General features: G+C 39.4%; 1 protein-coding gene across 1 annotated transcript in view; it reads right to left on the bottom strand.

The window, feature by feature from the left end:
• Window positions 1-24,287, bottom strand: part of NBAS (NBAS subunit of NRZ tethering complex) — a 347,509-nt gene that overhangs the window by 90,188 nt on the left and 233,034 nt on the right. Inside the window, exons 43-46 of the mRNA XM_074947616.1 lie at window positions 21,570-21,820; window positions 17,763-18,097; window positions 1,686-1,904; window positions 513-715 (exon numbers count right to left, since the gene is read on the bottom strand). Of these exons, the coding sequence (XP_074803717.1) occupies window positions 513-715; window positions 1,686-1,904; window positions 17,763-18,097; window positions 21,570-21,820 (1,008 nt within the window). The remainder of the gene's footprint in view (window positions 1-512; window positions 716-1,685; window positions 1,905-17,762; window positions 18,098-21,569; window positions 21,821-24,287) is intronic.

Raw genomic sequence — 24,287 nt, 5'->3', positions numbered from 1 at the left:
AAAGCACAGGCCTTAATTTGGCACCTAAAGGTTCTGCAGTTCCAGCATGAAAGTGCTCCCAGGTCCACATAGCCCAATCCATATGTAAAACATCCCTATAACACAGGAAATTCCTCCTTTTGGACCCCACAACCTACTCCCAACATCCACTCTACATAAGGGAACTTTCCATTCTCTCTTTATTTAACAAAGGCACAATTCATTGTAATCACTCCAAAGACACACAGCAGGTGTATATAGTGGGTATATCTTATGAGCACATTTCCAAAAACTGGACCCATGGCATAAGAGCAAATTTACGAAAAAAGGTTAAGTCCATGCTCAGTCTCCTGGAACCCTGTATACCACAATGAATTCTATAGGCATGGAATTATAAACCACTAAATATAAACATCAACCCAAACTTCTCTAATATCTGCTATTTCTTCAGGCCCTGCAGAATTCCAAGCATCCTGGAACACAAAGAAATAAGAAAGATTTTTATTTTTACTAATTGTAGAAATTTAACTTACCTTAATGCAAATACAATTTTGTTTATTGCGCATTGTACTATATCTCTGGGGGAGAGTTCCAGATCTCCGACCGCCACTTCCAACAACTGCTGTATCATGTCTAGAGGCTGACCATCTATACACATAGCTACTGCCTGGTCATGGATTTTTTCCTTCTCTGACCTGGATAAATCATATAAGTGGCCGTACTTCTGTAGCATTTCCTGAAAACAGACATTATAAAACTCATGAGATAGGGTGATCTTTACTGACAGATATGTATGGCTCAGTACCTCAATATTTACCATGAAACAGAAAAGACTGGCAAAGGGAAATTTCTGAAGACCTTCAAAGAACAAGTCAACAAAACCAAAATATACCATAATAAAATATGGCAGAAGTCATTATTTCCACCATTATAGCTCATGTAACATTTAAAACAAATAACTGATTAGTAACCAGGCTTCCTTATAATTCAAAATACTTTTTATGAGTATCATCGATAATGTCACATTTATGTATAGGAACTTTACTAGCAACAGCAACTTATTTTCTCAAGTGTGCTTTATTTTACAAGCAAAAATACATGCAAAACTAAACACTTTATTGCATTGTGGAAAACTGAAGATTTCGTAAAAAGTATAAACATTTTAATCTGACTCATGCTCCTCAAAACAATGCTGACTTGCTGCATATTACTTTATAAAAATGGTGGGGGGGGGGACATTTTCCCTGAACACAGTGATACGTGTATGAAAGATAAAGCTGTCCAGTGAATTAATTGTTTTTCCAGGGACATACCTGTAATAGTACAGTAGCTCAATAAAGCTTACCAATTAATTGATACAGAACTGTCTCACTCAATTGTATATCAATACAAACTCTGAAACCTTGCACAAGTTCCACCTATGAACTTTACATTGAACCCCCACCCTGACCTTTTGTTCCAGCAAAAGAGAACTGATCCTTTTGTATTAAATTATTACAATTTATGATTAAACATATTCAAGTCTCAGAGTTAATCAATGATCTACAAAAAGAATAAGAAGGCATATTCAGCAATTTAGAAATCCCATCAAGTCCAAACCTTTAACATCATTTGTAGTAACTTGAAAGTGAATAGAGATAGAAGGCAAATATATGCTGCTGCTAGAATATACTTGATTTTGTTTGTTATGTGTAATTTCTCATTACCTGGTCACTGTTTTTCAGAGAAGTGATAAACCTATGATTCAGTGTTTCCAGATGAGCAAGAGACTGCTGGAGATGATTCAGAGCTTTTTCATAAGTGACAGGTGTGCTTCCAGTACCGTCCATACCATCTTCAGAATTCTTTTTTCTTGATTTCTCAATGATCTGTTGCATTGCTTTAATAGCCTTATTAGTCATCTCTAGCCGGGCATCTACTGACAGCTGAAAAAGAGATTATGCTTATTTGATCATTATCGTTATTATTCATTCATTATTATTTGTATTACAATATTGCTTTGAGTCCACAACCAGGATCATGACTCTATTGCATTAAGCACTGTATAAACACATGGTAATAGACAGTCCTTGCCCCAAAGAGTTAACTAAAAACATTAAGTGAAACACTAAATGGCAACATTCTTATTTCTCTAACCAAGTCATTTATTTGAAAACCATGACGTTCTGTATATTTCCCTGCATTTTTCTTATGAACCAGAAGCAGCAAGAATAACAGCTGAAAAAAAAGAAAAAAAAAAATCACATAGTGTTCTTTTATCCCCTAACTTCTGGGCTGAACGTTCCATAGAATGGAACTTTAAAAGTCTCCATTTTTAAAATGTTGTTTCACACAAAATATTTATTAGGATATACTTAGGGACAAGTTTGAAGTCCAAATTTTAATTCATATGTTTTAAATTGCCTGTCAAATTTCTTTGAAGTTGTCAATAGTCCAGCTTTTGAGTTAAGCTATTTTGATTTATATTAGGTCACTGTTTAAATCTATATTTAACTTAGAACAGTGGGAGGTCTACAAATTTACATATTTCTAGCTTATCCATCATAAGCCACATTTGAGTCCAACCATCCATGCATTCATTGTAACTTTTTATATTCAGCTGATCAGATGCTGATGTAGACAAACAGAACGCCATTTTTTCTAATCAAGAATGTACTATACCTTACACTAACTTTAGTCCATTTGCTAGAGGCATTGATTGCAACTACAGACATTATTTAAAGAAGGTGCAAGCTTAACTAGAAAGGTTATAGATAAGTGAGTTCTATTCTATCAAATGCTTGAGTCATATAAGCAGCACTAGTAAACAAGCTATTCTTACTTTGAGAGATCTTATAATCCTAACAATGCTTATATCAACAACATATACTTCCTTCAGATTATTTTATATTTATTAACACACATCAAGCAGTCTAAATAAATTAAACTAAAATTTAAGTGTTCAAAAATGGTCTCCTTGAAGTAAATTAAACAGTAGACTCAAATGAGGAATTTTTTCCCCTAGAAGGTACTTTTATTCTTGGACTTCCATGTAGAGATTTGTACATATTATACATTGATAAAAGACTGTTCTCAGCTAGACATGTATTTTTAAAGAAGTTAGTGTAATAAGGTGTTTCTCTCTCTCAGTTGCTCTAGTGCCTATGGTCCTGGGTTGGCAGGTGATGGCAACAGATTTCAGGGCTGCTAAGGAACCACAGATTTTGAGCTCCTTTTACAAGGTGTGCATACCCAATACTAGCCAGGAAATGGTTAATCCCACACTATGGGTGGAGGAAGTCCTGATCCTCAGACTGTGCTGGTCATGCTCCAACTACTGTAATATAAAGAAGAGTAGCCCAGCTCAGTCTGGGCTGACTGCCTAAGAGGAAGGACACTTGGTGAAGGCTTCAGCTCAAGAGTTGTTACAGTCCTTGCCTGTGGGAGCCAGACATCCCAAGACACAGAGCAGAGACTTGTTGCCTACAGCTGACTGGCCTGAGTTGGAGTCCTAGGGAGTTACCTGCGCCAAAGAGCCCAGAGACCCTGGCATCCTACAGACTGCAGCTTCAGGAAGCCCGGTAGGAAGTGCAGGGAGCTGGAGGGAATACTATCTTCCACCCATGTAAGGTCAGCGTGTTGTGGTTGGATTCCCCGCTGACCCAGTGGTGGACCACTCCGCCACTGTTGGGGCCTTGGGTTGGGACTCGGTGGAGTCGGGTGATCCTGGGCCCTCCTACCCCAGCCATCACCCCCTTTGGTGACAGCCTCCAGATTTGGCCATTATGCCATGCTGCCCTGCACTCAAGGGACACTCTATTGACTCTGTCAGCTACGCCATGCTGCCCTGTACTCAAGGGATGCTGTATTGACTCTGGCCATTAGGATGTGCTTCCCTGCACTCAAGGACCTCTCTATTGACTCTGTCCGCGAGGCCATGCTGCCCTGCACGTGAGGACCAATCTATTGACTCTGGCTGCTAGGCCATGCTATCCTGCGCTCGAGGGCTGATATATTTACCCCAGCCACTAGGCCACATTGCCCTGTGCTCATGGGCAGCCATATTGTCTCGAGCCATTAGGCCTTTCAGCCCAGAACCCGAGGGCCACCACTTTGACTCTGGACATTGGGCCACACTATGGTGAGGCCCAGCACAGTCTCAGACTGTATCTGTAGTATCAGCGCAACCCTAATCCATCCCGAAGGGAGACGGGGTGTGCATACACCTTAGCTCCCTCAAAGCTAAGATCTACAGGGAAAGGAGATGGGCAGAAATACTCTTAGCAAAGACAGTCTCTCAAGAAGAGTAGCTAAGATACAGTCAGTTCACTGAGCCCCCTTATCTGTTTCCCAACATCGGAGTAGCCATCTCCCAGCCCTGGATTCAAAGATTCAAATAGGATCTCAAAGTAATGTACTTGAACTTTTTTTCCCTCCTTTCTCCTATTTAAAAATCACAATTAAGATTTTACCATAAAGGCTTTTTAAGTCTGGGATGATACCAATATTTTAAATGTACTTAACACTGTAGGATTAACTAGTTTTACAAAGCTTATGTTGTTAGCATGCTTTGAGAAAATTACCAAAATAGTGACTAAAGGGCAACAGGTGAATATAATTTCAAGTTTCGAAGTCCTGACACACAGGAGGTACGAAACAAAGATTGGGTCTACATGCCCAGATCTTGAATAGAAAAGCGGTTGATAGAGGGGTACTGAGAGAATAATAGATATGGTTGTAAGAATGGCAGTAACTTGTGGAGAACTCCAGAAGGAGTTTGCATGAGAAAGTGGAAGGGAATTCCCTTGAGGGAAACAGGAAAATTTAGACCGGTTTACTCTTAGCAGTACAAACCAAAATCCCATAATCATTTGTATCTGAACCAAAGTGCTCTGTATCTGTATGCTAGATGCTTTGAACTTACGTTGCACTTTTGTGTGTTACCAAATGATGGATTGTATGTAATTTCTTTACTCTAACCTGTTGGCCTTTAGGAAATGTGTCCAGATATCCAGAAAGGGACTACTTGTGATTGATTAGGGATACTTGTTATTGCAGATGTCTTCTGTGACTGATGGCATAATGATTATTGAAAAATGTGTTTAGCTCATCAGGATCTGCTTGTTGCCACAGGTGTTTTGTGATATAATGACTTGATTATAGATGTATTTAGCTTATTGATCACATAAATTGAAATACCATGGGCAAGAAACCCCACAGACAAGTAAATTATGGGAATGGAATTTCTTTGTCTCAAGAACAGTATATACAGAGGTGAATTTCTGAAAGGTAGTTGACAGGGAATCAAGCTGCAGGTCCATTTTCCCAGATCATTTCGATACTGTATAATGTTCCTTTCTGTATTCTGTAGTGCGCTGATTAATCTTTGATTAATATCGTTTAAGCCTGGTTATATGACTTTTTTTAAACAACAGAACTGAACCTTTATATAACATGAACCCCAATTTTTTTTCTGCAAATAGTAAGGTCCACCAATTTGGCAAGTTGTCTGAAGGTTCATCGTGGGCACTATTGACTTTATGCTCATGAGAGGAAGGCAGGTCTTGCAGCTAAAGCAATGGACTAGGACTCAGGAAATGTGACTTCATTTCCTTGCTCTGCCACAGATTCCCATTCTGATGACATCATTTAATATCTGTGCCTCAGGAAAAGGGTTACTTTAGTTTTCTCTCTTTGCACTGCAAGCGCTTCAGGGCAGGCACTTGTTCCTTGCAACTTGTTTGTACAGTGCCTAGCACAATGGGGCTCCACTCTCGGTTGGGGCTTCTTAGGTGATACCATAATGTCGTCATCATCATCAACAATATCAATAATGGGAGGAACAATTTAAACTTATGCATATTCACACACTCTGAATTAGCTGCAATCTGTCAGGAACATTCTAGATGTAACTAAAAAATAGCTTGATATATGCACTGATTTTGAACATAGAAAAATTATTATTGTTCCAATGGGAAATAGTGCAAATACAAGTTAAAGCCACTTTCTGCTGCTTTTGAATAGAAGTCTGTTGATTCACTTTAGAAACAATATTTCTGATGGTTGGACCAGTTCTTTTTACAGTTATTTGTACAGTCCGTTTCATATTTTGCATAACCAGGGCAATACTTGCAAGATTTAGATGATGTAGAGGTGCATTCTTTAAATATAAAACCCTGACACTGGAGATACTTGGAGGAAAAAGAGTACCCGTTTTTGTCTTTCAGACCTGCATTTCTACAGTGGTAATCATTTAAAAAGAAATATTGGTTTTATCACAACTTATTGTGGTGTTTTCCTGTACCTAGAATGAAGTGTCGAATGAGAAGTTTTACTCAGTTGATTCCTGTTGTCTTTCATTGATAACTGCAGTAGAACCAATATTGCAAGAACCTTATTTTTTTTTTAAAGGAAAGGTAACAGATAACATTCTGTATAAAAAAGTTAAATTCATCTTTAGAGTTTGAATAAGGTCCACTTAGTTTTACTATCACAGGGGACAGAGGTTGCAAAGTCAATGATGTCCTATTATCAGTGTTAAAACTTGTGCACCATAAAACTCTTTAATGCTAGACAGAGGTTACCCTGGTTTTTCAGGGCTATTGCTCTGAACTACAGGAAATGCTCCAATGGGCACTTTTAATGAAAACTGAATTTACTAACACATCCTCTCTCTCCCCCCGCCCTCTTTTTTTTTTTTTTTTGAGTGCTAAAGGATTAAAGAGAATTAACTTGTTTAATTTGCTAATTGATATTTTACTATAAAACTCTTAAGAAGTCAAATAATTTTGTGAACTGTTCCATTGCTGTGAAAAGTAAAGAAATATTGTAGTCAACTAAGAAAATAAGGTTTTAATACAATGTTAGTATAAGCATGAGACCAGTGGCAATCAAGATTTTTTATACCAAATCATATTAAATTGGCTCAACAACTTTGAAGAGTTGTATATTTATTTCCTAAAACTATAAAGACAATGGAAAAGATTAAACCAACATCATATCTTCTTCTTTACCCTTTTAGTGCATTATGATGTCCAAACTATGGTTACAAAGATGCAGAAAGCAGAATTATGCATACACTCTACCTTGCTTCATTAATTTCTGGAGAGGTATCCAAATGTTTTGTATGCTTAGAAGTCATGAAGCCATACGCATATATAGATTGGATCATTAAAAAGAGTACTGGGCTATCCAATGCCATTTTAATTTTGTTTTCATCTTTGAACAGTGATAAAATGCAGCACTACTAATATATTACGATTTTCTTCTTATTTCATTCAAAATGTGAGTGGCTATCTTCTTTATTTCTAGTCAGTTTCAGTAATGAGATTTGCTATCATGCACAGTGCTTTAGAATAGCTTGGGGGCTACTTCAATCTTAGTTTGCATGGGAAGAAAATAAAGAATATTTTTAATAGCTTCTTTTATGAGTATAAAACTGTTTAATTTTATAGCCAATAATCTGCAATGAAAAAAATCCTAAAAGCCTGTTTCATTTCATTTATAAACCATGGAACATCATACATAATTTTAGCTCTAGAGATTTAATTCCTCGAGGGAAATTTCACATTTATTTTGAAATGTACATTTATATTGAAGGCAAATTCCTGGCAGAATATGTAAATTTATTTACTACGAAAAAATGTATTCCCTACTAATAACATTAACCTGTACATGAAACCCTGACTCCACAACTTTACTATCACTGAACAGTATGCAGCACTGCAGATAGGCAGAGCTAAGGCTATTTCTGGTATATGGTCCTGATTCAGGAAAGCAGTTAAATATGTAGTTAAGTGCTTTTCTAAATATGAATTGACTCAAACATGTGCTGACATGGTTTTCTGAATTGGGAACTAAGCTACTACTCATTGGAAGGTAGGGTGGTAGAACTGGGTCCAAAGTCAGTAAAAGATCTCAAAGGGGATTCTTTTTGTAATACCATTTAACACAAATGCAATACATATTCTAAAAAATAAATGATAAAATGAAACATGGAGTTTTGGCTAAGCAAAGCTAACTCCGCGTCCCTTTTCTGAAGCTCCAAGAGGAGCTATTCTGGGAACAGGTTCAATAAGAGAGATTAAGAGACTATACCCTGGTTTTCTATTCCAAAAATACTCTATTCACCAAGGATCTGGGAGACCTAAGTTCTAGTCCCTGCTCTGGATCAGGCAGAGCAGAGACCAGAACCTGGGTCACCTCCATCCCTGGTGAATTGTATAACCATTACACTACTGGCTATTGTGGAGTAAGTGTCTCTGTTTGAATAAGTGTCTGTGGAGTAAGTGTCTCTGTTTTGTGGTTTGACCAGAAATTCCATTCTGGACCTGAGACAGTTTTCTCAAAACAGATATTTTTCCACAAAAAAAGATTTTGTGATCAGGCATTTCCTGATGCAAAAATGTTTAGTCCAAAGATTCCCAAGTAGCACTACTGATTATGCCACTGATTTATGTTTTACTTCATTGACTAAAGTTGCAGCTTATTAACATCCTGTGCCTGTCCCTATTTATAGTGTGTCCTTGGTAATGACAGTGTACAAACGGGGGGGGGGAGGGGGACCACAATTATTTTCATGTTTCTCAACAGCTTTGGTATTTTATTTGTCAAAAGGATATTTAGTATTTTTTTCCACAAAGAATCAGGACAACAGCCTCTGAGCACTGAAACAGCACTTCTTTGAAGGCACAACAGACTCTTAAGCAAAACCAACCAAACAAAAGGCTATGTTATCAATAAAGGAATTGAAAAAACCCTCAAATATTAAGAACTTTGTGCAGATTGTCAAAAAGGATAAATAGGAAGCCAACAAGAAGATTGAAAAGTTTGACGTGATCATTACTGTAATGGAGAATCTATGATGTGAGCATTTCTTAAAAGCAAAAGACATCTGCCACAAGAAAAGGTTACAGACTCAAATCACATGTTTTAACAGAGGCAACAATTTCAGAGAACAAGTAGAAAACCTGAAGGGCGGGGGATTCCCTTTTTTATGTAACTCATACTGTTGCAGAGTGGCTCTTTATCACTCTTTTGTGGCTACACAATATTATTTTTAACATTTATATTGCAGTAATGCTAGGCACTGTACAAACGTAATAAATGATAGTCTGTGCCAAATGGGTCTGCTATTCTCTAAGCTAATGGATCTGGTCTTTTATTTGCAGCAGTAGAGGCTTATGCATTTAGATCAACCCCTGCAGACAGTCCAGCTAGGGGTATTGTTACATTCAGGTAGATAATGTTTTAAATTTTTTGCAATATGAAATACTGGTATGGCATAAGATTAATTCTGATCTGAGGCATATAGATGAATGAATAGCAAAACACCATACAAAAAGCAGTGCAGAAGTTTGAATATTTCCCTTCTTGTCTCTGTTTCAGGGTAATATACCAAAGTATATTGGTTCTGAGAGCATTTGTGCCTGTCTGCAGAATGTTTTAAGCCCTGTCAGGTCAAGAGATGTTGCATCTTTAAATATCATGATATTCGCAAGAATATCTTGCTTTTTACTCCCCCCTGTAAGTCACACATGATTTTAGAAGTGGAGTTTCACAAAAACTGCTATAATTAGAAATTAATGTAATACTTTATACCAGTTGAGCAAAGCCACTAAAACCAACACATTTTCTGGCACACAACCTGCACATATGTACACAGAACACATTCTCTTGCACACACCAATGTACACATGTTCACACTGTACAGCAAATTCTTCCTTTCATGAGAATCCCTTGGATTAGTTGCTCTCTCTCTCATACACACCTCACATCTATTTCTCATGTGTACGAGAAGACCACCCCCAGCCCATATCCCCTGCCCCAGGACAGTGAAAGTGAGTGAGGGTGGGGGAGAGCAAGTGACGGAGGGAGGGGGGATGGAGTGAGCAGGGGACAGGGCCTCAGAGAAGGGATGGGGTAGGGGCATGGCCTCGGGGCAACCCTACCCTTTCCTAGGGCTCCCATTCCTACTGCTGTTCCTCTCCGCTAAGGAGAGGAAAGACGCAGCTGGATCAGGGAGTGGAGATCCTGAGAAATGCTGGGAGAAGCAGAGGCCTATACAAAGATAGGGAGTTGACTTTAGAGAAGAAAGGGATGGCAGCAATGAACGTATTGTGGTGAGGAAGAGGACATTTCACGGTTTTCTCATGGAGGACTATGGGCTCCCCCATACAATTGTTTTGTTGCTTCACCTTCCCAGACCTCTCAAAAGTCTTCCTATTTCTGTTGGCAGGCCTGCCCAGTGTCGGCATTGTGCAGCTCCACGTGTGACATTTGCCAGTGAGAGAGACTATAATCATCTCTCTCACAGTATCATGGGCAAGTGTGGCCCTGTGTGTATATGAGAGATGTGGACACTCAGGCATGGTCTGGTCCTACCACTTAGGAGCAGAGGACACCAGGAGGGGGAAGATAAATGTCTCAAATGCAGATGCAGAAACTTGGCAGCGATGAATTATGGTCAGGTATCTTTTAGGTAAAATCCATGATAAAAGGTATATAAGAAGTGACTCATCTTATTTAGGCCACATACTGTGGCTTTCTTTAAGAAGCTTATATTTCATTCAGCATCCCTGGTGTAGGATTTATATCTTTAATATGGATAAATATGTCTCTAAACAGGTTGATAGTGTCACTTATAAATAATGTATAAAAGAACTATTGGTTTAACCTCTCTTCCTAACCTAATCAGAGCCGACTGCTATTTTGGAAATTTACAGGGTAATTTCTTTAAACAAATTCAGGACTTCAATTTATCCATTCACTGGTTTTCAATGCATTTAGAATCACATCCCTGTTTTAGTTCCAAATAGAACCAATATTTTAAAGACAGCTATAGAGAAATAGGATAAATTAGATTTGTTTCAAAGCTGCTAAAAGATCAGAGAGCTGACGGCTAAAGGAGTGAATGGGATTGGAAGATCATTACATGACTAATACAGAGTCTAAATGGGATACGGTTTGAAGTGAGGGGTGGACGGGGAAGGCTATTAAAAGTTAGAATCTAAAGACAGCTGATATGCAGTAAGTAGTATTTTGACGCTGATAAATTCAAAGTGAGGGGAACAAACAGAGCTAAAAATAAGAGTGATAGAAGTTTTCAGAAACTACCGGTCAGTAATATTTTCATAATACACTTCCATTAGGAAGCTATTTAATGGACTCCAGTACATGCCAGTATTGGGCTGGAAAGCTGGGCAATTAACTGGCAGACCATTTCCTGGGTTTAGCTAAAGGACTGTTTCATTCCCAGTCCTAACACGTGTATTAAATAAGCTGCCTGGGAATGTTTGGGGGAGATGTTCAAGAAGCTGCTGCTGTATTTGGACACTCCTGAGGGAATTCTGCACCACTGGGGAAGGATAGCTCAGTGGTTTGAGCATTGGCTAAACCCAGGGTTGTGGAGTTCAATCCTTGAGGGGGCCATTTAGGGATCTGGGGGCAAAAATTGGGGATTGGTCCTGCTTTGAGCAGGGGGTTGGACTAGATGACCTCCTGAGATCCCTTCCAACCCTGATATTCTATGATTCTATGACCATGAAAACGCAGAATTAATGTCCCCTGCAGACTCCCCCGCACCCCAAATAATTGATTCTGACAGAGAGGCAAAGGGAAGCCGTTAGCGGGGTCATATTGCAATTACACCTTTTGCCCATCAGAGGCTAATGTGGCACCAGAAGAGAGGGCAGCTGGCTCACATGCCGGAGCAGCCAGTTGCAGAGAGGGAGAGGGCAGAGGCTGCTTTCCTCACATCCCCCTGCCCACAGGGCCAGGTGAGGAAGACAAGGGATATGGAAGAAGGGGGAAGGACAGAGGGCTGCTGGGAGATCAAACAGACTGGGGTTCAGAAGGCCTACTGGGAGAGACAGACAGGGGCAAGGGCACAGGAGCTAGTGGGGTAACACTGAGCCAGGGGCTGAATGGGAGAGAGGATTCAGGGACACATGGGGGACAGGGGCAGTTATGCCCAGCTGAGTGAATGTGCAGGGAATCATGGGGACATATGCAGATATGCCTGGCTGAATGGGAGAGGCTTGGGGTCCAGCCAAGGTCTGCATGGGGGAGGCTCTCCAATTCATTAGTAATCCCTCCCTTGCCCATATAACTGTTCCATACTTCTCCCACCCTCACCCAACAACCCTCCAGGTTCACTCCTTCCCAACAATTATTTCCCTCTCGCTCAGCTCCTCTGTTACCCCTTACTTCCCCCAAGCCTTTGCACTGCTTCTGAGGGGTGCAGAAATTATTTTCTGTATTGTAGTTTGAAGGAATTATTACTCAAAGTTCTGTATTAAATATGCCTAATAAGGAACATATTTGTCCAAAAAAAAAAAAAAGATTTCCCAAATCTGTTTTGTCTGTATTATTACAAACAAACATGCTGACAGATATTTTGAAATAAATTACCAAATGAATTGAAACTGGCGTGATTATATAGTGTTATTTTGACAAAAAATATGCAGAATTTTGCAGAATTCTAAAATATTGTGCACAGAATTTTTATTTTTTTGGTGCAGAATTCCTCCAGGAGTAATTTGGAGTCTGCCTAAGGGAGATGAACAGAACCTTCCAGAGGCTTCTGTTGAACTTTTCTACTGGCACCTCAGCCACCCCAGCAGTCCTACTTTCTCTACTCACACCCCTGCCCCTCCCCCCCAAGAGAACATAAGAATGCAAGAATCATAAAGACTCCAAGAGGAGAGATAAACATAGCAGAGGTTGCATTTCTTTCTCCATTCAGTTAGGGAGAGTGAGTAAAGGTGGGAATCAATGAAGCACAGAGTCAGCTCAACAACAGACAGCAGAGCCAATAAAAAACAGCAACCCACCCTAATGAAGCCAACATTCCTCCCCCATCCCACCCCAATCTTGTCTTGCCTACCTCAGTCCAGACCCAAGTCAGACAAGCAGAGTTTAATGACAACAAAGAAATCAGGGTTCCAGGCTAGAAACGAAAGTGGATGCTGGGAATTGGTGGTCTGAGGAGTGTTGGGGGATAGACAGGTGTGCTGAGAGGGGAAGAGGAAAGGGCTATAAATGAACATGGTGCAGGGACCAGCTGACATGTTGAAGAGGGGAAGAGAGATAAACATGGTGTTTGTGTTGGGTGAGCTGGCTGGTCAGAGATAGAGAAAAGATTAGAGAAGAGATGACTACGAGGCTATATAATAGAGGTCTATAAAATCATGAATGGTGTGGAGACAGTGACTAAGGAAGTGGTATTTACTCGTTCACGTAACATATGAACCAGGGGTCACGCAATGAAATTAATAAGCAGCAGGTTTAAAACTAACATAAAGGAAGTACTTCACACAGTGTAGCGTCAAACTCTGGAACTTGTTGCCAGGGAATGCTGTGAAGGCCAAAACTATAACTGGGTTCAAAAAAGAATTAGATAAGTTCATGGAGGATCACAGAATCATAGAACCACAGGGTTAGAAGGGACAGGTAGGGTCACCTAGTCTAACCCCCTTCCAAGATGCAGGATTAGTTCTGTCTAAACCAGAGGCAGGCAAACTACGGCTCGCGGGACCGTCCTGCCCGGCCCTTGAGCTCCTGGCCGGGGAGGCTAGCCTGTGGCCTCTCCCCTGATGTCACCCCCTCCCCCACAGCCATACCGCCGTGCAAGAGGCATGGTAAGGGGGCGGGGAGTGGGGGTTGGATAAGGGGCAGGGGGGTTCCGGGGGGCAGTCAGGGGACGGGGAACGGTGGATAGGGTATGGGAGTCCCAGGGGGACTATCAGGGGGCGGGGGTGTGGACAGGGGCCGGGACAGTCAGGGGATGGGGAGCGGGGGGTGGGGGGGAGTTGGATAGGAGGTGGTGTCCCAGGGGGGTGGTTAGCGGTGGGGGGTCCCAGGAGAGGACGGTCAGGGGACAAGGAGCCGGGGGGGGGGGGGGTTGGATGGGTTGGGAGTTCTGAGGGGGGCAGTCAGGGGGCGTGGCATGGCTGGGGATGGATAGGGGGCAGGGCCAGGCTGTTCGGGGAGGCACAGCCTTCCCTACCCGGCCCGCCATACAGTTTTGCAACCCTGATGTGGCCGTCAGGCCAAAAAGTTTGCCCACCCCTTGTCTAAACCATCCAAGACAGATGGCTATCCAGCCTCCTTTTAAAAACCTCCACTGAAGGAGCTTCCACAATCTCCCTAGGCAGTCTGTACTATTGTCCTACTGTTTTTACGGTTAGGAAGTTGTTTCTGATATTTAATCTAAATCTGCTATGCTGTAGTTTGAACCCATTGCCTCTTGTCCCGACCTCTGTGGCAAAAGAGAACAACTTTTCTCCATCTTTTCTATGGCAGCCTTTCAAGTGTTTGAAGTCTGCTATAATGCTCCCCACCCCCATCTCCTCTTTTCCAAACTAAACATACCCAGTTCTTTCAGTCTTTGCTCATATGGCTTGCATAACATCCCTTTGATGGTCTTTGCTACTCGCCTCTGGATCTCTCCAGTTTCTCTACATCCTTTCTATACATTAATAACAAACTGAATACAGTACTCCAGCTGAGACCTAACCAGTGCTGAGCAGAGCAGTACTATCACTTCCCATGACTGGCATTCTATGCCTCTGTTAATGCAACCCAAAATTGCATTTGCGTTTTGCAACAGCATTGCGCTGATGACACATGCTGAAGTTGTGATCCACCACAACTCCCAGATCCTTCTCAGCAATGCTGCTGCCAAACCAGTTATTTAGTATCCAGTGTATTTAGATTTTCAGAAAGCCTTCAACAAGGTCCCTCACCAAAGGCTATTAAGCAAAGTAAGCTTGGTAAGCAAAGTCATGGGATAAGAGGGATGGTCCTCTCATGGACGGGTAATTGGTTAAAAGATAGGAAACAAAAAGTAGGTATAAATGGTCAGTTTTCAGAATGGAGAGAAGCAAATAGTGCTGTCCCCCTGGGGTCTGTACTGGGACCAGTCCTAGTCAACATATTCATAAATAATCTGGAAAAAGGGGTAAACAGTGAGGTGACAAAATTTGCAGATGATACAAAATTACAAAAGATAGTTAAGTCCCAGGCAGACTACAAAGAGCTACAAAAAGATTTCTCAGAACTAGGTGACTGGGCAACAAAATGGCAGATGAAATTCAATGTTGATAAATGCAAAGTCATGCACATTGGAAAACATAATCCCAACTATACATATAAAATGATGGGGTCTAAATTAGCTGCTACCACTCAAGAGAAAGATCTTGGAGCCATTGTGGATGGTTCTCTGAAAACACCCACTCAATGCGCAGCGGCAGTCAAAAATGCAAAAAGTATGTAGCGAATCATTAAGAAAGGGATAGATAATAAGACAGAAAATATGAATTACCTCTATATAAATCCATGGTTTGCCCACATCTTGAATACTGCACGCAGATGTGGTTGCCCCATAACAAAAAAGACATATTGGACTTGGAAAAGGTTCAGAAAAGGGCAACAAAAATGATTAGAGGTATGGAGCATCTGCCATATGGGGAAAGATTAATAAAACTGGGACTTTTCGGCTTGGAAGAAAAGACTATTAAGGGGGGACATGATAGAGGTCTATAAAATCATGACTGGTGTGGAGAAAGTAAATGAGGAAGTGTTATTTACTCCTTCTCACAACACAAGAACTAGGGGTCAGGAAATTAAATTAATAGGCAGCAGATTTAAAACAAAACAAAAAGGAAGTATTTTTTTCACATAATACACAGTCAACCTGTGGAACTCCTTGCCAGAGGATGTTGTGAATGCCAAGACTATAACAGGGTTCAAAAAAGAACTACACAAATTCATGGAGGATAGATCCATCAATGGCTATTAGCCAGGATGAGCAGGGATGGTGCACCTAGCCTCTGTTTGCCAGAAGCTCAGAATGGGTGACAGGGGATGGATCACTTGATGATTACCTGTTCTGGTCATTCCCTCTGGGGCACCTGGCACTGGCCACTGTCAGTAGATAGGATACTGGGCTCGATGGACCTTTGGGATGACCTAGTATGGCTGTTCTTATGTTATCCCCCATTAATTTTTTCTTCCCAAAGTGTAGCAACTTACATTTGTCTTTGTTGAATTTCATTTTGTTGTTTATAGCCCAGTTCTCCAATTTATCAAGATCCCTTTGAATTTTAGCTCTATCCTCCAAAGTGTTTGCAACCCCCCTAGCGCTGTGTCATTTGCAAATTTGATAGTATGCTCTATATTCTGATACCCAGGTCATTAATAAAGACGTTAAACAACACCAGACCCAGATCAGATCCCTGTGGAACCCCACTTGAAACCTCCCTCCAATCTGACATAATTCCATTAATAGTTACTCTTTGTTTGTTTGAGGTTGTTTAACCAATTATGTATTCACTTAACAGTAGTTCTGCAAAGCCCACATTTCTCCAGCTTACTTATCAGGATGTCATGACTGTGTCAAACACCTGCTGAAGTCCAGGTATATCTCCGTATTATGTCCACCACATTCCCCCATCCATCAAACCAGGTACCCTGATAGGATAGGTCCATCAATGACTGTTAGCCAAGACAGTCAGGGACACAATCCCATCCTCTGGTTTCCCTAAACCTCTGACTGCCAGAAGCTAGGACTGGATGACAGGGGATGGATCACTTAACAATTGCCCTGTTCTGTTCATTCTCTCTGAAGTATCTAGCACTGGCCACTGTCGAAAGACAGGACACTGGGCTAGTTGGACCAGTGGTCTGATCCAGCATGGCCATTCTTATGAGGAGAAGATAGACTTGAAGAACATAGCTAGAGATGTAGAAACCATTGGTCTAGATGACAGTTATTTCAATGCTGGTAGCACCTAGTCTACCTAGTGCCCTAATTGTGCTACAGAAAGTGAAAATTTTGAGCAAGCAAATACTAGTGTAGAAACAAGCAGAGGGGTCATAAACCAGTCAGAATGAGCTGCTGGGAAATAGTATATAGTAATATCCAAAAAAAGGAGGGAATGACAACTGATTAACCAGAATGAATAACTACAGGAAATAAGGAGGAGGAGGAGGAGGAAGAATTCTCATCATCCTTTTTTAAGATATAGGGTTAGAGACAAGAGCACTCAGGAATCTGGAATCAAAGGTAATGTGCGAGGCTTTTGCCTTAGTTGGCGTAGTGCTGGGTAGCAAAAGTGTGAAACAAGGCCCAGGTGATTTTTCTTTACAGACCTCCCTTGTGGAAGAAGTTACTGCGTATTCAGCAGAATGAGCTTGGGCTCTGAAGGCAGCATCTTCTTGTAAGACACTGTAATAGCAGGCTTTCAGGAATATGGAAATTGTGGCATGAGGTATCTTTTGGACCCTCTTATATTGTAACTGTAGGTCATGAAAAGGGCATCAGACATTCATTCTATATTGAGTTCTCATGTCCTAGTAGTAAATTAGATCTCTAACAAATCCAAGGAATGCAGACCATTATCCTTGGGTTTGGAGCTAATGGAAACTTGGAGCAAATACAGATTTTCAGATTTGCACCAGTGAAAAGCATTTCCCTATTTCTCTGCTCGGCCTGGATAATGGAGACTTTGGAGGATCATGGAAGTATTTCTTTCACTGGGAGGATGAACCTACCATGAATTTAGGTTGATAAAAATGTAAAATTAAAACACAGATTTTCTTTCCACAGTAGCAATTTTAGACATGAAAATGAAGGTTTGGGTTTTTGTTTGTTTGTTTTTGTTTTTTAATACAGTTCATTAATTCAACATTTCCCTAGAAGAAAAAGTGATAAAAATGAGATATGGACTATCTTTATGAAACTTATTATCTAAACAGCTTAACCAAACTTGCAATTCTTTTGTAAAAGGGATTATATTTACCTTAGTAACAGCCTTTGAAGAAAAGGTAACATCATCAAGGAAAGTGACAATATCTCCTGGGTAGAGTCTATCAAAGTACTTTGCACACACATCATATGCACTTAACCACTCTGGTGTTGTTTCTGGTGTTTTTTTAATGAGCTTGCGATCTCCATTCCAGAAGAGTTTTTGTAACCAGATGGTGTAAACAGAGCTTGGAGAGAGCATACTACCATCTTTCTCAGGGATTTTGGGAGCGAGTTTGGAAATGGATAAGATGTTCTGACTTGTAAGGATGGGCTCCAATACTCCCAAAGGGCTTACATTTTCATCTGTTAGTTTTTTGTAATTGAGATCTATTGGCAGAAAGAGAAAAACAAAAGTAGTTATTAAAGTTGCATCTATTCAACAGGTAGGACTGTAACTGGCATTCTACCTACCAAAAAAAAAAAAAAAACCAAGGACTGAAAGAGCACTGACAGAACTATCATCTCCACAGCTTTTCTAGACAAAGTCCATTCTAACTTAGGGTTGATGCATTTTGTCAGACTGTACTGTAGAAAGGGCTGTTGATGCCTCTATGTGCTGATAATCAACGGGTTTAAACTCCTAGTGATAATAGACTGTCAAGAAATATTAGCACTTTTTTTTTTTAAATTATTCAAGTCCCACACCAAGTACATATACATATATGTGTTTATCCACAGAGAAGCAAGTGCATATAGACACACATCTCTGGCTACAAATATATGCTTAATTTTCAGGAGTCTCCTTGAGCTCAGGGAGCCTTAGGTCATGTCTACACTTACTGGGGATCAGCACTGCTGCAATTGATGTACCGGGGGAAGATTTAGTGGGTCTAACGAAGACCCACTAAATCGACTGCAGAACCCTCTCCTGTTGACTCCGGTACTCCACTGGAAGGAGAGGAGTAACGTAAGTCGATGGGAGAAACTCTCCCGTTGACGCAGCGTGGTGCAGACACTACAGTAAGTCGACCTAAGCTACGTTGACTCCAGCTATGGTATTCATGTAGCTGGAATAGTGTAACTTAGGTTGACTTACCCTGGTAGTGTAGACAAGGCCTTAGACTGTAAGCTCCTCAGGGCAGGGACTTCGTCTTTTGTCTATGCACGTTTATGGTGCTGTACAAATAATAATACCATGACTGTGGTAAATGGAAAAAGAAAAAAAAACCCTAGCAACAGGGCAAGATCAAGATTAAAGATGCAAGTACACAGCAGCCAAGAAATGCAAATGTTAAAACTACTCCCACAACCGTAATTCAGCCATCATATAACACTGTAATATACATTAACAACAAATCAATAATATATTAAAAAATTATATAAAAAAGACAACAGATTAGAATACTATTTACACCATGACAAAGATAAAGTTGTTGGAACAATCTTAACTTTTATAATTTCCTGACTTCTGAATGCTTATTATTTCAGCAGTAGTGTTATAACACTTGTTTTTAACATTTAATTTCCCAATTTAGAACAAACACACACACAGAAATAAAGAAATCTACATATGTTCCGATTTGGAACTTTTAAAATTCTTCAATCTTGGGCCTATGCTAATGGCTTTTCACAGCTGTCTCTTCTGTGAAGTTTATAAGTTCTGCAAGCTCCCAGCCTCAACTCTGCTACTAATGGAGCTGCATGTACTTAATGACAAAAAAGCAAAGGAGAGACAAACAGAAAAAGTGCTATTTTTAAAAAGATTCATAACATTTCTTCAGACACATTAGTTTTTTAAATACAATATATGTCTGGAAATCAATCACATTTTGATGTTTCTAGGCTTAGCCAAGTAAATCATTCAAAAGCAAAATTTTGATAATGATTTTTTAAAATGAACATTTAATTGAGAATAACAGAGAAAAAATTGCTCAAACTTTCAAAAAATCACCTTTGGACTTACAAAAAACGAAAATTTGGCTTAAATTTTATTGTGAAAGATATGAGCAATTGAAAAGGGGGAGCGTGAGCTGCTAGTACCATGGGTGAAGTAAACGTGTGTGTACATATGTATTTTATATACATATTGCACATAAAGCTGTAGTACAAGACCATTATTAAGGCTGCAAAGTCAAATACTCAAAAGTTAGGAAATACCACAAAGCTATTTGTACAACCTTAATTTGGCCCCTTTGTATGTATTTGTTATGATACATTTTAATTTCATGATTAAATGCTATTTTTTCCACAGGACCCCTGCCTTGTTCAGTGCATAGACAAACTGTGCTCACTGAATGAGTAGTATTCAATATTCTGTTTTGTCCTCATAGTTAAATGTGTGGCCTCAGGCCTTAATTCACAGCACACTGTTCAAACCCTGCTATAAAGACAGAATTATTAATATCCTCATGGTCTTTCCTATGGTCTTCATTACTATAGCATCTCAATGCTTAATTAATCAATCCATCTTCACAACACCTCTGTGCAATAAGGGAGTATTATTACCTCCACATAACAACTGGGGGGTTGAGGCACAGAGATTAAGGTCAAACAGTACACTACTTTTGGGTGCTCAACCTGAGAAGCCTTTAAGACTTGATTTTTTTTAAAAGAGTTCTTAAGGTTATAAAGCACTGTGTACATTTAAAACATTGACTTCAGTTGTAGCTGTGACTAAGCGCCTCTGCAAATCAGACCTCACGTGACCAAGTTGAGCACTGAAAAAATGAGGAACACAAACAATTAGTGGGAACCTCTGAAAAGTTTACTTTAAGTGACTTGCTTAGCTTCACATAGGAACTCTCTGGCAGTGGCCGGGATAGAATCCAATTATCCAACGCAGAATTTGACTGATTTAACCATGAGACAGTCCTTTTTCGTCCTGCAATCCCCTGTATTATTCACAACACACCTTCCAATTTCTGCAGCATGAGACAGGAGTCCTAAGACAGCACCTCATTTACTATGGAACCCTCATTCATCCCCAGAGCAGCTCCATTCTGTGTATTGAAATGTTTTCTAAAAACATTCAGCTTGAGGAAGACACCTATCATGTCAAGTTTCAAACCAAACAATTACAATTTGGCAAAGTTATACACAACTGAAAAGAGGGTCTTATAATAGGAAGTGTCAGGCAACTTTAATAATGCGGACACTATTAGCCCTGCTTAAAAATATAATTACATAAATGCCTGTTGCCAGGCTGGATGAAAAATAATAGTTAAAATTGTATCCCTTTCTGAGGAATAAAGTAATATCAAACAACATTATTTTAAAAATTATGAACTTTAAAAAGAAAAATGCTTAACATCTATGAAATTATGTATTATGTAATTAAGATTTTTGATAGGCACACCAATACACAGAATGCATTTTAGGTAGTTTTAGAAGAGCAGATTTTACATAAACTGCATTTCTGGTCCACAGTATGTTATTCAAGTGCTTGTTTTTGTTTTTTAAGATTCTTCATACACTGTAACCCATATTTTCACAGAATGGAGAATTTCATTTTAATTACAGAAAGAGACATTTCATATTTACATAACATTTTTATAAGCTAAAATATTTAACATTTACTAGACTAGAAATATTAAAACACTGTTTAATTTTTTTTCAGCAATGCATTTTGCTGTAGCTTGCCATGAAAGACTAATCTAAAAATGCAATAAATCCAAAGACAAGGTTAATTTTCCTCTGAGGCATAAGAAACCTATTGAGCTCCCTGCATCTATCTGATTTGTTTATAAAAGAGCACCTGATAATTTGAAACTAGAAAGTGTGACCTTGTCAATACTCAGAAAACTGAATAAATGTGATAAGTAACTACAGCTATAGAGTACAAAACCAATAAATCTCATACCTGGTGCAATGGCCTTGAATTTTTTCAGCAGCCGTATGTGAGTTTCAGGTTTGATAGCATGCTTTACAAATTCTGAACAACCGCAGTTTTCAAGGACAGTAAAATAATAAAGCAACCGCTGGTGATCTATGCCTTCAATACCCGGGTAAACATATTTGGCCATGTGTTCATGTAGGGCTTCAGGGTTGGTTTTCAAAGTCTCAAAGAGACCAAGACTTTGTGCTCTGTCTTCTACTTCTCCAGTAGATAAGCTGTGTGTAAAACAAATATTGTTTTAAAGGTTAGACACTCAAGTAAATTAAATACCTCTTGTATTAGAGTGCATATGAGACATGATAACTCATTTTTTTCCCTTAAGCAGAAAGGTTCAATTTCGTAACAGATTCTGAAGTGTGAATACTACTTCATGTACATATGTCTGACGGGTAAAAACTGATCACAAATATTTAAGAAATTCTGAAATAATTCATGCTCTTGCAACAAGAAGACAAGAGGCTGGGTAATAAACTACTTATTTAGACATGTATATAGAGAGTCATATTAGTTACAACAGAATATTTCATACTTTTACATTCCAATGTCATCAAAAGATATTGGATCACCATTTCCATAAAAAAAATATCTATTTTCAGGTTTTATAGTTTGCTGCATAAATTCAGTTAAAGATGAAACTTGGCGGGGGGGTTCTCCATCACGGAGCAAGATTTTGGCTGATTTTAAGTTTTAAAAGGGTAAGAAAATGGAGCTTTTATAGTTCAATTTTTTTTTAAAATTATCCATTTAAAAAAGTAATTATTCCGTATTATGAATTGCCTGATTTTGCTATCCACATTTTTTTTAAAATGGCAAAAACCTTCACATTATAAAAAAGGAACGTGCACATGCATGGGCATAAGCAGCAGAATTAGGATATTCATTAGCGACATGGTACCTATGCACTTGAAGCACAATATATTAATGCTTTAGATGTACAATACAGTCAGAGAACTTGGTCAGTAAAGGGAAATGGTAATGGCATATCTTTAGGTCATTTTTTTGATTCAGGAATGACCAGAAAGTTAATATCTGCTGGACTGTTGGTGACATGGCAAATGACTTAGGCCAGGACGCTACAAGATTCTCCATGTGGAACGTGCTAGACTGAGGCTTTGTTGATTTTATAACAGTTTATACTAGCAATAGATGATGTTGATAGATAATGCTTAGACCAGAGTATCCATTCCCCTGCAAGTGCAGCACATAGTCCTCATATAGAGGTTACCTTCAGATAGCCTAATCTCTCAAATACATTCAGTCACTGTTAGCACATTGACGCATTTCCCCATAAATTTAATGCACATGAAGATTCAGCTATCCTCTCATGCCTCGTGCTGAGCCCCATGCAACAGCTTTGAGAAACATCTATGGATAGGATGAAGAAACCTGCTGTATTACTGCCCATTCTGTACCTACTCTCTGTAGTGGCACTTTCCACGTCTGTCAACCTGCCAGTGATACTCATTACATTTAACTGAAAATGAAAATGACACTTAGAATACCAGGAAGGCCAGAGATCTCTTGAAATAGCCTAGTACAGATAAGAACAACTAAACAATGTTAAATACAAATGCAGGCAGAATTAAAGCCACAAACGAAAATGTCTAGAATATGCTGAAAATGTAAATTTGACAAGCTCATATCTGAAGAATTTAACCCACAATACATTTCCAATAAGTCAGATGTTTTCTGCTCTCTTCTTGTTTATTAAATGGAGTTATATTCTGAATACTGACTCTGTAGAAGCAACATTGAGACATTTTATATTTACTTGTGATTTCCAAACAGAATATGCCCAGTTTCCAACCCTAAATATGATTTTTGTCACTATAAGAACTGCAAACTCTATATTGTTTCAGTTGGAATAAAGGTCCTTTTACTGTAATAAAGATTCTACATATAGAACTGACAATTTTGATAATGATGCTTAAGACAATGCTACTACCTTGTTCCTTCATAACAGTATTGGCTCTGTAGTGCTAATGAAATAAAATTCTCTTATTTTCCTTTCTGACCCTTGACAAAGTTTATGCTATTTGCACAGTTTGGACCCACAAACTAAATCTTCCCGAATCTGCACTTTTCGTTGAATTACCTTGTCAAGACAGATATTAGAATACATTTACTGACACATGATAAATATTGAAACCTCCCTGTTAACTAAATTACAATGTGCCTACATGTTTTATACACTTCAGAGCCCTTTTCAATAGCTTCTATACGAAGAAGCTGTTATCTTTTTCTTTAGAACATAAAATGTAATTTTAACCTAGATAATCATCACCACAAATTCTGATTCATTGCACAATACAATAACATGTGATCATTAGTGTCATCACCTAGTAAAATAAATGATTACTAGTATAAAATGTGTCTCTTTTCAGAAACTGTCCATAAAGTGGCTTATACAAATACTGCATATTTGTCTAACAGTGAGTAACTCTTAGAATAAACTTGTTTTCATTTCAACATTAATGAGTAACAAGGCATGCATTATTAATACAATAATCCCTAGAGGAGAGGTGGGCAAACTATGGCCCGCAGGCCACATCTGGCCCACGGGACCCTCCTGCCCGACCCCTGAGCTCCTGGCCCGGGAGGCTATCCCCCAGCCCCTCCCCCGCTGTCCTCCCTCCCCCACAGCCTCAGTTTACAGTGCCGCTGGCACAATGCTCTGGGCAG

This window comes from Natator depressus, chromosome 3 (assembly GCF_965152275.1).
Source record: "Natator depressus isolate rNatDep1 chromosome 3, rNatDep2.hap1, whole genome shotgun sequence".
Classification (NCBI taxonomy): Eukaryota; Metazoa; Chordata; order Testudines; family Cheloniidae; genus Natator; species Natator depressus.
The sequence above is the reverse complement of the archived record's forward strand: the minus strand, read 5'-3'. Positions and strand labels throughout refer to the sequence as shown.